Source organism: Leptidea sinapis, chromosome 12 (genome assembly GCF_905404315.1).
Source record: "Leptidea sinapis chromosome 12, ilLepSina1.1, whole genome shotgun sequence".
In the NCBI taxonomy this organism is placed as follows: Eukaryota; Metazoa; Arthropoda; class Insecta; order Lepidoptera; family Pieridae; genus Leptidea; species Leptidea sinapis.
The window spans coordinates 3,482,456-3,497,976 of NC_066276.1; the positions used below are offsets into that span (position 1 = coordinate 3,482,456).

General features: G+C 35.1%; 1 protein-coding gene across 1 annotated transcript in view; it reads right to left on the reverse strand.

Annotated features, from left to right (window-relative positions):
* Nucleotides 1-5,213: 5,213 nt before the first annotated feature.
* LOC126967041 (sodium- and chloride-dependent glycine transporter 1-like) overlaps nt 5,214-15,521 on the reverse strand; it is a 35,811-nt gene continuing 25,503 nt past the window's right edge. The window contains exons 8-12 of the mRNA XM_050811352.1: nt 12,621-12,820; nt 11,704-11,835; nt 8,331-8,465; nt 6,095-6,247; nt 5,214-5,407 (exon numbers count right to left, since the gene is read on the reverse strand). Coding sequence (XP_050667309.1) covers nt 5,306-5,407; nt 6,095-6,247; nt 8,331-8,465; nt 11,704-11,835; nt 12,621-12,820 — 722 coding nt within the window. The 3' untranslated portion in view covers nt 5,214-5,305. The remainder of the gene's footprint in view (nt 5,408-6,094; nt 6,248-8,330; nt 8,466-11,703; nt 11,836-12,620; nt 12,821-15,521) is intronic.

Genomic DNA, 15,521 nt, shown 5'->3' on the forward strand with positions numbered 1-15,521 from the left:
GCTGCCGGTAGTTGATTCCACAAAGTGGCTGTGCGAGGCAAGAAATTTCGAAGAAAACGCGCGGTTGTGGAATGCCAGACGTCTACGTGATGCGGATGGTACTTTGCACGTAATGTCCGATGGTGGAATTCGGCCGCTGGAATCAACCCGAACAGCTCCTCTGAGCACTCCCCGTGATAAATGCGATAGAAGATGCAGAGAGAACCCACATCTCTACGCAATGCTAGAGAATCAAGCCGATCGGAGATGACTTGATCGTCGATGAATCGAGCCGCTCTTCGTTGTATGCGGTCAAATGGAAGAAGCTGGTACTGGGGAGCATCCGCCCAGAGGTGAGAACTGTACTCCATGTGAGGCCGAATTTGCGCCTTATAAAGTTGCAGGCGGTGGCTTTTAGTGAAGTACTGTCTCGCCTTACTGTGTACACTAAGCTTTTTAGAGGCCAGTTTGGCCTTCTCTTCCAAGTGACCACGGAACTGAACGTCGCTCGATATATCGACGCCAAGTATGCCAATACAGGCTGTGGCAGTTAGAGGAGTGATCTCGAATCGAGGGGATATGACAAAGGGTTGGTGTTGCAAGAGATTGTGGGCGGCGGTGATCACTTAACAACAGGTGACCCGTACGCTCGTTTGTCCTCCTATTCCATAAAAAAAGGGAATATTATTATAATACTGTTTATTATAATTTTATCTTTTCTACATTTATATATATAAGGTATGTATAAAAAAACAATATTACAAATATAAATATAAAAAACAGAGTCCCGCCGGCGTTGGTTCACGCTAATTCCGCCGGTGGATAGGCCAACAGACTGAGGAACTTCCGCACGATGCGTGCCGTGCCAAAACAACAGCTTTCTGTAACGGTTAATCCAGTTACTAAGCGAGAGCCTCTTGAGATGATGGTCGAGGCACTAAGCTATAAGACCGTTATTATTCCAAAACCAAAACATACATACGTACTTCACTACCTCTAGATTTTTAAACAGTCGTTTCCCTCTCACAATCTATTAATTCAATATTACTACCACCACAATATTATTGATTAAAAGTACAACCATGAAATAATTTAAATTTTTTCCAACGGAGTCCCAATAAATAACCCTAAAAGCGTTTGGTCTATTTCTAGCCAAGTATACTTCTCACTCACTGGGCTTGTGAGATTTGACATGTAAAAAATTGTGTGAGAGAGCGCGCGCAAGAATGCTTAAAATTTTACTGCCACGAATCGTGCTAGCTCGAAGCAAATTACGCGAATAGATCTTGAAATAAATTGGACGACACAAAACCAACTTAAAAATTTATCCAAATTAAACTGTTTAACTTCTTAATCCACTTTACTACCAATTGAACTTAGACATCTCAAACATTGGCATAATCTTTCTTTTTTAAATGCTAATTTGTCTTAAATTCCAACTGAATAGAACTCCCGAGTTGAGATCGATTTGCTTTCTCTTTATTCAAATAATATTATTCGTAAGTTCATCTCGCTGACTCACCTCTACTTCTTACCCACTACTTTATTATTGAACAATAATTCTTAAGAGTCGTATTTCATAATTTATATTTTTGCAGGTTCATATTTGAACAAGCCATGAAATGTCAAATTTTCAAATGTTTAATTTGTTTTAAATCATTTTTCAAAATGCATAAGTCTGAAATAGACATTTTTTTGAGAATCTATAGGCTCAGGTGCGCGTGATAGTATTAACCACCCAGACATGGTTCAAAAAATATGTACCATTTAAGCCACTAACTTTAGTTAGTAATCTTATTGATTCCTTAGGTGTTACAAGGAAGATATTTACTTACTTAATTAACTGTCAGGTCACCCGTTGATTCAAATTTTCTTTTACATTCATAAACATTTTTAATTAAGTTTTATAGTCCTTATGATTTTGTCATTAACGTGGCGGATTTTTTTAGTCTCTATAACATATCTAATGTAAATTTGTACCTTTTATTTTTAAGTAAACTGTATTAGCAGGTGATAATAGCAGCTCTGAAGTTACTTTGTTCTTCTATTTCATAAAATATCAATTGTACCAATTTTATAAAAACAATGCTCACATAAATATCACTACATTCATTAACGATCAGTTAAATACACTCGAAACACAAAGTGCAAAATAAATTTCATGAAAGTGCCTTCATTTCATGAGCTTAAACAACAATATATTATGATAGACAATGTTGCATATATAACATTGTATTAAAATTTGTAGCACTTTCTGCTAAAAGCCATCCAGTCATTAAGTACATTATTATAACTGATAATCCACACGTTCCGAGCTTAATAGGGACTTAGTGTTAGCGTCACATGTCAGTGCCAAACATGGCTCATTAATTTTCAGAAATAGCGCATAATTTTGTTATAACGTAGGATCAGAATTATGCATAAAAACAAAAACATTATCTAAAAAGATGAATTACTAACTAATAAAGAAAAACTTAAGGTTAAAAAAATTTTGGAAAAAAGGATTGCAATAATTTTAAAAAGGACAGCTCCATTGAACTTCTGTGCTTATTTAAACTTAAGAAATGCAAGACAGTTGAATAAAACTTTGCACCGATTTATATGAACACACGAGGCTATGCACCTGTGCCCAAAGTTCTGTGCCTTAAGTTTGGAATTGCTTCCGAACACAATAAGTGGTGGTTACAAGAGCACGTTCACAATTTAAAGTTAAAATACCAAGTTTTGATTTAATATCTTCGACATTTAACGAGCTGCTTTTATATTGTTTGAAGTTTGCTTTGTTGTTTAGGCAAAATTTATCCTTAGTGTTTATTATCTCTCCAAAAAAGTACCACCACTTGACTCTAAGCTTTTTTTTATGGAAAAGGAGGACAAACGAGCATATGAGCCTGGTGTTAAGTGATCACCGCCGAACACATTCTCTTGCAACATCAAAAGAATCACAGGGGCGTTAACGGCCTTTAAGGAAGGTGTTAGAGCTTTTTTTGAAGGTACCCATGTCGTATTTTGGAAACACCGCACAAGGAAACATTAAGGGAAGTGTTGTCAAAAAGCGGTGATACGACAAATTGGGTTTCTTTTGTAGTAAAAGCGCAAATTTGAGTCTTCTGGGACCTTTTCAAGAGAGGAATCGATAGAAGACACAAGATTCTCTCGACACTGGTCGACGATTTCCGGAGAGTGATCTGCATGGCCCGTGTATACGGCATCACCAGTGCCGTCTGCATAGCAATGTATGTTGGAGGTGTCCTACATATCATTAAACAACAAAAATAGTACAGAAGACGTCACAAAACAAAATCTGTAAACAAAAAATGTGCTGTGTCACTGTTTTCACAACTGTCTATAAAATGAATACATATAATAAAGTATTGAGATTCTTTGTTTTACACGGACCGTATTATTCTGATATTAAAGTGCCGATGTCAATACAACACACAATTAAAAAAGATAACTAAGATAAATAATCTAATGACTGCTTACACTCAATAAATTATGTAATACATATTTGAAAATTTTATGTATAAATATATATTATAGTAATGTATATATTATAAAATCAAACAATGTAAATTTTCTAAAATAGATAGCGACTGTCACAATTTAAATTTAAGAAAAAACGGTATGTGCTTCTGTATGCCAAAAATTTGGCTTTATAAAATAGGTAATTCATTTATGGTATTCGTTTTCACAATACTCTGGTCTACTTTGAAAAAATCACCTTTGAAGTGAAACAAATTGGTCTGAATCATTTTATAATCATAAGAATGTTTGCTCTCCAAAACTCAAGATTTAATTATGTTATACGGTTTCCTGTTCCTCTAAGACTTACAAATTCAGAATAAAACAAATCTTGGCACAAACAGAGTAAGTTAAAGATCACCAAATTTCTTCTAAATTATAACAACGTCTACAGTTAAATTATGTTACATTTATTTATTATTTTCTATAATTTTAAGATCTTCAATTTTGTTAACTGGTTGTTTGCTAAGTGTAATTTAAGTGTGAATTTAAATATTAAGTATACTTAGTGAAACTGTTTAAGGAGCACCCTTATGTCCTAATTTCTATTTTCATTACATCTATTTTATGTTTAAAATAAATAAATATTATTGATTCTTAGTCTAAATAATTTATACTGTAATTCTTGTAATACTCTAAAGTTCTTGTGGCTTCTTTTCAGTTGAGTCGCAACAGTAAGCAACAGCCATAGTAAATTTTGCACTTATAACATTTTTAATTTGAATTTGAACAATACATATTTGTATATGAATTTGAACATCAATCAATGGCTTTACTAGGGGACGCTCGACTACGTATACAAGTGTTGGACTCATCAGGAATATTTTTGTGGCTTGGGAGGAAACACAGAATGCACTTGGTTTCCTCTGTGATTTATTATTAGGCTTTCGATGGTGTTCAACATTCAACTTTGGTCAGGAAGCTATGATATTATAGTATAATAGGATCTGCGCTCAATCTTCTGATCTCATATTTAAACACTAGAATTCAGATGGACGATGTGATGGCAGGATATTTCCTGGGACTTCTCTCAGTATGGGGATACCATCTCTTGGACCGTTCGTCTTCTTAATTTATATTTAAATAATCTGCCTACCCTTGTAGAAATAAAAACACAAAGTAGTATTGTTTGCGGATGACACTTCACTCATTTCCAACGTGAGAAGAAGTCAAATTATCTAGTCTGAGGCACTGGGTGGTGGTTTTGACGTTCAGTAAGTGATTTTGAATGCTATTTTGAATAAAAATATTTGAATTTGAATTACCTTACAATAGCGAAGAATATTTTCTTAAATTCAATAAGAATATAGTAAGTTTTTATTGAGCAGCTTAGAATAAGGATCGGTCTCCACTGTGCTCTAACTAGATACCGCAAGCATAGTCGCAAAGTCAAGATGCTACGCACATAAGCATCTAATAGTTGCGGTTATAATAAAGCTATTTTTCTTAGGGAGTGCGGTATTTTCTTATTAATTTTTGTTTTGAATTAATTTATTACACGAAGAATTTCTGAAGCCGTTATTCGGTATAGTGAGTAATCAAACACTGTTAGGTATATTTATAACAGATACGATAAAAAAGAAGAAATTTATTAAATTAAACAATTTAAAATACTACAATAACTTCAACAACTGATTAAACGTAATATTAATTGAAATATAACATGTTATAATCAAATCGCTTTTAGGCCGAAATAATAAAATACTATATTTTCTTGTCATGTCATGGTTTTTATTTAATATTTTACTATAAAATATATATTATCATTTAGTTGATAGTCTCCTGGCAAAATCATATTCCTTCAGTGCGCCGCGGCAACGTTATCATAACCAAGTTCATCACTATCTAATAAGTTCACAGCTGGCTTCCATTTATCTGATGGTGTGAATAAATCTCTCCCTCTCTGAAAATACAAAAAAATGTTCAAGTGATTTTTTGTATTTACAAGAACTCATTAAAACGGCGAGCAAGAAAGAGCAGTCATGTTAGAAATTTTAATTTACTTTTATTGGCCAACGTGCTTCGAAGGTTGAAGGTTCTACAATATAAATAAAATGGGATATTTAATTATAGAGGTAATTTATCCAATCTGCAATGTAATGGTTCACAGAGAGATATTATGATAAATGATGTTCTTTTGTCGTTTGTTACATATTTAATATCAAAAATTTCATGCGTACGAAGTACACATGACAGAAGTGAAACCTATATTGTGCATGAACCTCTAAACTGCATATGAAGTCCTTGTTGATGTTGCTAGGATGACACATAATTTCAACCACTATCAAAGACATTACTATCACCGCTACCATATTTATGTTTTCCTGGTGTCTATGTAGTAATAGAATATATTTAGGCATGCTCGCGTCATACAAAAGCAAATTGAATTTATGTGTCTGTCTCCTTTTACTGTGTCGCTTTTTGGTTTCATTGACGTTCAAATCACAACGATGCTAAAGAAGTTTACTCGCCTTCTTGCGTATGAACTCTCTCAACACACGTTTTGATATAAACTGATACATGCTAAAACTTATAATGCCAAAGCATTAATGTAACATGAATTCAGATAAGAAAAAAAGGATCAACGTACATTTCCTCTGTATAGTGCCCAACAAACTCCCACTGGAAATAATACTACAGTTGATAAGCCAACAGCCCAGCCGAGTATATCCGCAAAAAGTGGGAACTCGTAGTCTCCATAGTATGGTGAGGTCCATTCAATAAAAACAAATATTAATACGCCCTGTAAAAAAAATAAGATTAGTGTTTGATGTTGAATTATTAAATAACAGAGTCAACAACCACATGTACTCGTGCACAAGTAAGCTCAGGAATCTTGATTAAAACAAAAATCCATCTTCTGGTTTCGCACGAAAAGCGATTGAGCCATTGTCAAGTTTATTTTTATATGTTTAATTTAAAAAAGTTTTGAATTTCTTGATACGATCAGGAAAGGATAGAAAATAATATAGAATGAAATACTTATACTACCTATTTACAGTTTAATATCATTAAATGAGGAAAGAAGTTTATAAACACAAAGCTAATCAGAGGAGAAGAGGATGTCAACGGAAGTAGGAAGTGAGATTTGACACTGAATAAGACCAAGGTATTATGATTCCCGGTTATATTTTGGTCATGATAAAAATATATGGTTCAAGTCACTCAACCCGCCACATTTATACAGATCACTATTTATATTTCCAAAATTCGCTAGATAACACAAACATTTTTCAGCATCGCAGTCGTCACTTTCAAACATAAGACATTAAATCTCGACACCTCAGTTCCAAACAGTAACAATTCTGAAAAGGTTTCCAATAGAAAACGACTCTAGTTGTTATTTTATGAAACGCAAATATTCTAGACTCATGAAGAAATATCGGAAGTCACTACTAAACTGCATTCACTTATCGAATTCTTTCTCTGTGGTAATGGTTTGTTATCCTTTATGGAACTATTTTTCATACTTAAAACTTATCTAAAACTTACTGAACTTTCTTTTTAATGAAAATAAGGGACGAGACGAGCAGGAAGTTCAGCTGATGGTAATTGATATGCCCTACCCATTACAATGCAGTGTCGCTCAGGATTCTTGAAAAACCCAAATATTCTGCGCGGCACTACAATTGCGCTCTCCACCTTGAGACATAAGATGTTAAGTCTCATTTGCCCAGTAATTACACTAGCTACGGCGCCGTTCAGACCGAAACACAGTAATGTTTACATATTATTGCTTCACGGCAGAAAAAGGCGCCGTTGTGGTACCCATAATCTAATCATCATAAGCATCGGTGTTATTAACTGAGTAATTTCACTAGCTACAGCGCCCTTCAAACCGCAATACAAAATTATTGATTGTTTCACGGCAATAAAAGGCAACGAAATAAAAAATACCACATTTTGATCATGAGTATTCGAGTGTTACTTGAGAATCACAATACGACACACATAGAATCCACAAAGCAAGCTGGAAAAGCAAGTTTTTTTTACGAAAGAGGAGGATAAACGAGCCTACGAGTCACTGGGTCATAGACATAGGAAACACTGGTTATTAATACACACTAATAATAATAATAAATACATACTAAATATTATGAAAATTCGGTAATCTTTCGCACTCTATGCAACTATAATAAGCAATTCAACAGTACTGAACTTTTTAATAACAGTAAAGGCTGCTTTAAAAGGAGTGTTAATAAAAATCTAAAGGAAGGTTAAATTTAGAGTAATTCACAAACACACCCACGCACACACACACACATGCACACACACACACACGCACTTTCACCAAACCCCACACGCACAAATATCATGTCTTATTATAAATATTGTAAATCCGTTATTAGATGTAAGTCCTACAAAATAGTATTATTATAACCTAATTTAAGTTCTGTGGGTTTTGTGATGTTTTAAATAAATAAATAAATAAATTTTTTCAGTTCTTTTCCCAGTGGACATGAAGTTATGCCATCAACTGCAATAGCTGCAAACTCATTAGATGTAAGTTTCAATTTTTGTTTGCTATTGACATACCCAAGAGGCACTTTGTGTCCTACGGGTAAAATAAATATATTTGAATCTTTGATCATAAGTGATCACCGCCGCCATATTCTCTTGCAACACCAGAGGAATCACAGGAGCGTTGCCGGCCTTTAACAATGCCTAGGCTTAGTTGATTAAGCCTTAAGTGTCAAAAACGGACTTCTTAACTTACTTTGTCACGTGGTATTCGATAGAACGCAGATTATGTTTAAAATTCCTGAAAACAACTCTGTATCGTTCTAACAACTTATATAAATGTGAAATAATATTATTATATTTACCAGACTAGCACAGGGTACGGTTACTGTCCATGCGGCTTTCCAATAAAATCTTACGACTCTGTTGAATTTCATATTCATTTTTCCTAAGTCACTGATCGCTCTATTGATTCCGTAGCTCCACGACACTGCAGTGCACTGCAATATTAAATTTGAATGAAATTAATTTAGGTTCTATTATGATTATTAAGATTGAATTAATATCATTAGTTACAATTATTTGACTAATTAATTTGTTTTAGCCATAGATTTGCGTATAGATGAACAAAGCGAGAGAGAACGTCCACAGAGAAAATTGAAAGAGATACAGCTAGATATAAAAGGAAAGCCAATTTATTGCATCTAATTTTATTAGCTCCTCAGTACTACCAGTTGATAATAATATCAATCTATTTATTCATACGAAACAAATCTTCTAACTATATTTACAATACTATGATAACATTAAATTAAAACTATCATTACGGGGAAGCGTACCAAGAATACCGACAGCTAGGCTGATCCGCTGACTGAAATAGCTGCCAGCGCTTAAGTTGCCCTACTGACGCGAGAAGATAGTACTTTGTACATTCTCCTCTGGGCCCCATGGGCCAAGTGTTTCGACACCAAACGGCACTAAGATGTAAGACTCACTGAGACCGACATAATTGCGACGTTTGCTATTTTTGCCAGTCGAAGCAGCAGCCCCAGAACCAACTGACGTAACTTGAACATGAGAAGGAGCCAGAGTGTCGACGCAAGTTGGGTCCCACACCAGCGCCCTTCCCCGTGCTCAAACCACAGGAATTGAAAAACAAAATTGGAAAATCAAAAAGTGCACGCCTCGAACGCTCATGCTATATTTTTTTTTTCGAATAAAATCGAATCACCTGCTTTTTTTAAAAAAAAAAAACGAGAAGGCCTACAGTAGTGAACTTCGAAAGGAACCTTCTCTGCTTAATTCTGAAAATTATGAAATAAAAAAAAATAAGTCGTTTCGATAAGTCATTCTCGAGAGAGAGAGAGGCGTACTACGCCGTTTTTTTGAACCACAGACTAATGGACGCCCACGATATTTTTTTAATGAACTTTTTTTTATATTAATACGTATTCGACAACTTAAAAAGAGTATCAGGATTATTCATAAGTGTCTATCTTTATATTGATGTGCTTTTTATAATGTGTAAGAGTATTAGAAAAAAAAATATGCAGTTTAAAGAGTGGAAATCGTGTGACCTTGACAGGTCGGTTATAAAGCACAACCTCGCCGCTTCGCGTTCGAGGCGTGCAATTAAATTGAAGATTGACAAATTAAAATTTGCCACGCATCACATGCAAGCTGTCAGGTCGTCTATTCGCTTATTTATTTAAGTCGTAGGTTTTAGCTCTATGCATAATGTTACTACTTATCGCGCCCCTTTTGTACACATTGTTCACATATCCATATCATCATACAAAGTGTATTCTTTGATTAACACGAGTGTTACACATTTGAATAAAACACTTTTAAAGAATTAAAACGCGTGTAATTTTAACTTTGTACAGCATTACAATTTTTGCGTTAGAGTTACATTTTATTATTATTTTAGTTAACCCGACGTTTCAAGATTTTTCTAGATCTCGAAAACCCCTTCAAACTAAATACTACCCTCCCCCTTAAAACGAGACGTCGGGTTATTATTTACTAATAAAAATGTAACTTTTACACAAAAATCTAATGAAAAAGGCTAATTTAAAAAGTGTTTTATTTAAATCATCATACAATCCATATTACTATGTACTTTTCAAATTATTTGAAAATATCATTATTTTATATTATAAATAGAAAAAAAATGTGTTAAAAATAAATTTTACAATCAAAATACAATCAAAAATTTTAGTCTGTGGACTTGAAAACAAAAAAAAAACAAATCTTGAAGGTTGTATGAACTCGCTAAATAAAAACACTTAAGAACTTGTACAGAGATAATTCCGAAATGATTGAGATGTTATAATTTAATTTTCTTGGATCTAACATAATTGAGAATGCTGGGAGAGAAATAAAAGTTTTCCTATTTCTTGGAATGAGTTTACTACGGATTTTAATCGGATAACATTGTACATATTTAAATCTTTATTAAAGAAAAGAAATGTACAATGTTTTATATTTCATTGTTGTGATGTTAATTAATATACTATAGGTATCATCGACATAGTATTTTCTTTGATTAAGGCGAGTGTTATTCTTTTTAAAGGATTAAAATGCGTTTAATCGTACCTTTGTTTTTACATTTGATTTTTGCGTAAATTTTACATTTTTATTATTATTTAAAGTAACCCGACGTTTCAAGATCTTGCCAGATCTCGTTTTCAGGGGGACTGCAGATGAAAAAAGGTAGTTGTTATTATGAAGTTTAGCGCCATTTTAAGCTTTATAGGTATCAACTGAACAGTAATATATTTTAATTTTTTTAAATATTATTTATGGCTGTCACTTGAATGAGGAAATTTCAGCTCATTTCATATCAGATTAGGCATAAAATTTTAATATTTGAATATGCAGAAAATTAATTCATATTAATATCATTTTATAGGGCGATTGCTCCATTCTCAAGGTGTAGTATCATTTATTAAATTAATATTGCTATAGTTATCTCTACCATTTAAATATATTAAAAAATAATGTGCTGTTTGATAAAACATTAAACAATTTGTTGTTTTAAAATGATATCACTCACTTCTGAGATTATTTATACAGAAAGCCACAGCCTGAGAGTTGAACAAGACATAGGTATCAAGATTGACGAACCATGCGTCACTCGAATGATTGGCTCCAGATAATAACCCCAGAGGTGTGGGTTCGAGTCATATACGGGATTGACCAAACATGGTTTCGTCTGTCGTCGCGTGGGGTGCCAACCAACACTGCGTCTTCCGGTACGTGGTCACTATTCCAGAACTTTACTGCCCCACCGGGCATCTGTCCGTTGAGCTATGTGCCCTGCCCACTGCCACTTCAGTTTCACAATCATTTGGGCAATGTGTGTGACTTTGGTTCTCCTACGGAACTCCTCATTTCTGATTTGATCTCGCAGGGAAACTCCGAGCATAGCCCTCTTCATTGCCCTCTGAGGCATCATAAGCTTTCTCATCAGGCCCAAAGTCAGCCACCACGTCTGCGTACTTTAAGTCATCAATGGCAATACACCCTGGTTGAAAACCTCTTCAGAATACATTTATATGTAAAATTATATACCTCTGTATCTTATTATGCTTCAGGTAACCGGGTAACTAAATATATAATTGAGCTAATTTCTACGAATCAAACCAGGAAATCGAACGATTTTATAATATTTCCAAATGTGTATTAGCGTTGAGTAAACGACGACAAACTCATTTATCATGAATCAGGACTTACTTCAGCTATTCCGATGAGCAAGACAGCCCAAGATGCGGTGTTCCAATCTAGTACTGTGAATAAGTAAACACCTCCACTGAAACACATAGGCAGTCCAAGTACAAAGCATGTGAAACATGTGAACGCCGTTACCTGCAAATTATATTCACATAATATTACCTGAAAACGAATTTATTTTGGAACAAAAACCTTACCACACATTCACACAAAATAAAAAATACAACCTTAATCTAAAATACAAAAAACAATACATTTTTTTATTTAACTATTTTATCTTAATCAGACGATCTGCAAACAATAGCCTGAGGGCGGTTGCTCTATTCACAATCTGTGGTATCATTAAGAAAGTCGATTATGTTATAGTACCACACTCACGTTTTTTAAAAAATTCTTTTGAATAACGTAATACTTTTGTTTTGAACATTTTCTGGGAACTTGTTATAGAAGCATAAACATCGCCCCACAAAAGACTTACTAATTGAACTTAGCCGAGTAGTAGGCATTATAAGTTTATGTCTATTCATAATTACTATTCACTATCATATTCGAGCAGGACGTTCCGTTGATGGTAATTGATACGCCATGCCCATTACAATGCAGTACTGCTCAGGATTCTCAAAAAACCCAAAAATTCTGAGCGGCACTACAATTGCGCTCGTCACCTTGAGACATAAGATGTTAAGCCTCATTTGCCCATTAATTTCACTAGCTACGGCGCCCTTCAGACCGAAACACAGAAATGCTTACACATTACTGCTTCACGGCAGGAATAGCCGCCGTTGTGGAACCCATAATCTAGCCGGCTTCCTGTGCAAAGGAGCCTCCAACTGGTAAAAAAAAAGTTTCTAGCAAATTCCTTTATGTGCTTATGAACATACATTACATTGTCAAGAATGATAATTATCACTACAACTCACCATCCAGTACCTCTTCCTTAGCACAGGCCATTGGTCTACGATGGTTGTATTAATAGCTTCTATACCCGCAAATTGGCATCCTAATCCAAGTATGAACAGCATAAAGAAAAAAAGTATAGCCCAGAGCTGGGGCAGAGGCATTTGTATTATGGCTTCGGGATACGCTACGAACGCCAATCCAGGACCCTGCTGTGCTACGTCTGTGAAATTTCAATATTCTTAGAAACACAAGAAAATTTTCAAGACTTGACGTCACCTCTCCCCACTGGCAGCCGACAGACCGCTATATAAGCTGCCGCTTATATAGCGGTCTTTCGGCTGCTGCTACCGCAGAACAGTTGGTGACAATTACTTCGTTTGTAGTGGGACTATGAACATCTCACCGAAACTGTGCCCGTTTTCGTATTGATTGTTTGTAGTGAGTAGTTATTTAAATTGTATTGACAGTGACAGGTGGATAGTGTGAAGACGTCTATAAAAGGCGACGTCTCCCTAGCGTTGACACGTTTGCGGCCTCCACGACAAAGACGACAAAGACTACGCAACAACAGTCGTCTTTGTCGTGGAGGCCGAAAAGACGACTGTTGTTGCGTAGTCTTTGCGGCCTCCACGGCCCATGTCCTATGTCGCTGTAAAAGCCATGGCTAACAGTATAGAGAAGGTTTTAGTCGGTATGGGGTGTCCGCTTACGCGGACACTCGAGTCCGACATATATAATATAATATCATATACGTAACTGTATTTCCTCCTCTCAAAAAAAAAGCGTCGACAGATTTTCGCTGCAACCGTTGACTAGTTAGGACGTTACTCTGTCCGATTTCTATTCGAATATTAGTCATTGTGTTGTTTGAAATTTATTCTTAGAAGCTTAAAAATAAAATGATCTATTTCATTTTAAAGGTAATTATTTCGATGTTAGCAAGTCATATTAAAATTTGTCACTTGTTATAAAAAAAAACCCTTTTTAATCGTATTTCCTAATTATATAATATTATTTTAATGTCCTTCAAAATAAGTAACATCTGCAACAATGAATTAATTATTTGTTTCAAGTTCAAAATTGTTCATATTCCAATATTTTTCCTACCTACCGCCCATTCAAAATAGGTTTGCCTCCGAACTGAGAAGAATGGGCGCAAGAATATGGGGGGCTTTTAAAAAAAAGAGGGGATTACAATTTAATATCGTACGATATAAATTTATAATTATATAGCCTGAAGGTGTTTGCTCCATTCCCAGTCTGTGGTATCATTAAGAAAATCATTTATGTTATTATAACCTTTACCACACAACATGTGTTTTTGTGATAATTGTTAATTATTTAAGTTTTGTAATATATTTTTTTTCATTTTCTGGGATTATGTTAAGTAAAAGTATTTACATCCCCCAATAAAAGACTTACTCACTCGACTTAACCGAGTAGTAGGCATAACAAGTTTATGTTTCTTCCTCATGTTAACATAATAACTGTCGCAGATACTTAATGTTCTTATGATCATACAGAACGTAATCGAGAATATATTGATATATATGTGACACTCGAAATGTTTATTTCTTTAATTTTTTCCCTAAATGATTCTTTAGAACCTAGTTTATTATAAATTAAGCACAAAAGCTCAAAAAAAAAATTCCTAAAAGGCCACTCCACACTTCAGATATTCATTTGGTGATAAAGAGTATTGTGGGCGGCGGGGAGTATGTCATAAAAGGCATAAAGGCGTCATTGATGTCATTTCTAATAACTTCTAGATACTACTACCGCTTGGGAAACAAATGGCGCTCTGCGACAGAAGAATCGGCGCAAGAAACTCTCCCAAACAATATTTTTATTAATGTTTTAATTATTATGGCCTCAAGACGATCGCCTTATTCTAAGGCTCGGGCTTCACTATCGAATTTTCACCGTAGCAATCTAATGAAGCCACGGCATTCGTCGCATCGCGGTATATGTCGGCCGCAGACGATTGCACATCGCGGCACTGTCGGTAAATGTACGCGCATTAAGGCGACTCAAAATTCTTGCGTGGAAAATAGTTTATATGCTTACAATCCTCGTTCTCGCTCAAAAAAGTACAAGCTATAAGAATAACTTTTATGAGAGAAGTACCAAAAAATGCGTCACGCCATGCCAAAAAACTGGTTTAACTTCCAAGAAAAGTGGTAGTTCAAAAAGGCTCGGCAGTGTTAACTATAACCAACAGCAAGCATTAGCAACCTACAAATAAGACTTTAGGATATGTGTAACAGGATTAAATAGTGTTCATAGCTCGAAATGCTACAGTTTCACCACAAAACTTGTCTAAAAACACCATGTTTGCGTGTTTTCTGTTTACTCTTCGCCTTAAAGGGTTTTGTCGCGATAACATTCGCCGCTTCATAATAGCCTATACACATGATCGGATTTGGTACAACCGAACCAACCAGTCCGGTAACGGACCATATTCGATAGTATGTCGCATTATCCATTACCGTCCGGACCGTACCGAGTACGATGCCGGACCAATTGGTGCGAGGCGCCCACTCACGTCTACCGGACCAAATCCGGCTATATGTTTAGGCTATTATAACTGAAGTTAGTCGCGCAGTAGGCGATCTAGATGACTGCATAGATGTAGCCCAGAACAACGTGTTAACCCGTAGACGGAAGCCCCAGCATTAAGTTATAAAGAATTTGGTTTAATAAACTAGCTGTGGCAAAGGCCTCTAAAGATCTACACGACAATCGGTCGTGCGCTATCCTTATCCAACTTTTTGCGGCGATATTGAACATCATCTTGGGGGGGCTCTACCAATACTGCGCTTTGCTGTCTTCCTCAAGGGCTGTACCGATTGATAATTAATTTTGATAATAAAATATAAGGTATATCGTGGCATATAAAATACATATCGACATTAGTTTTC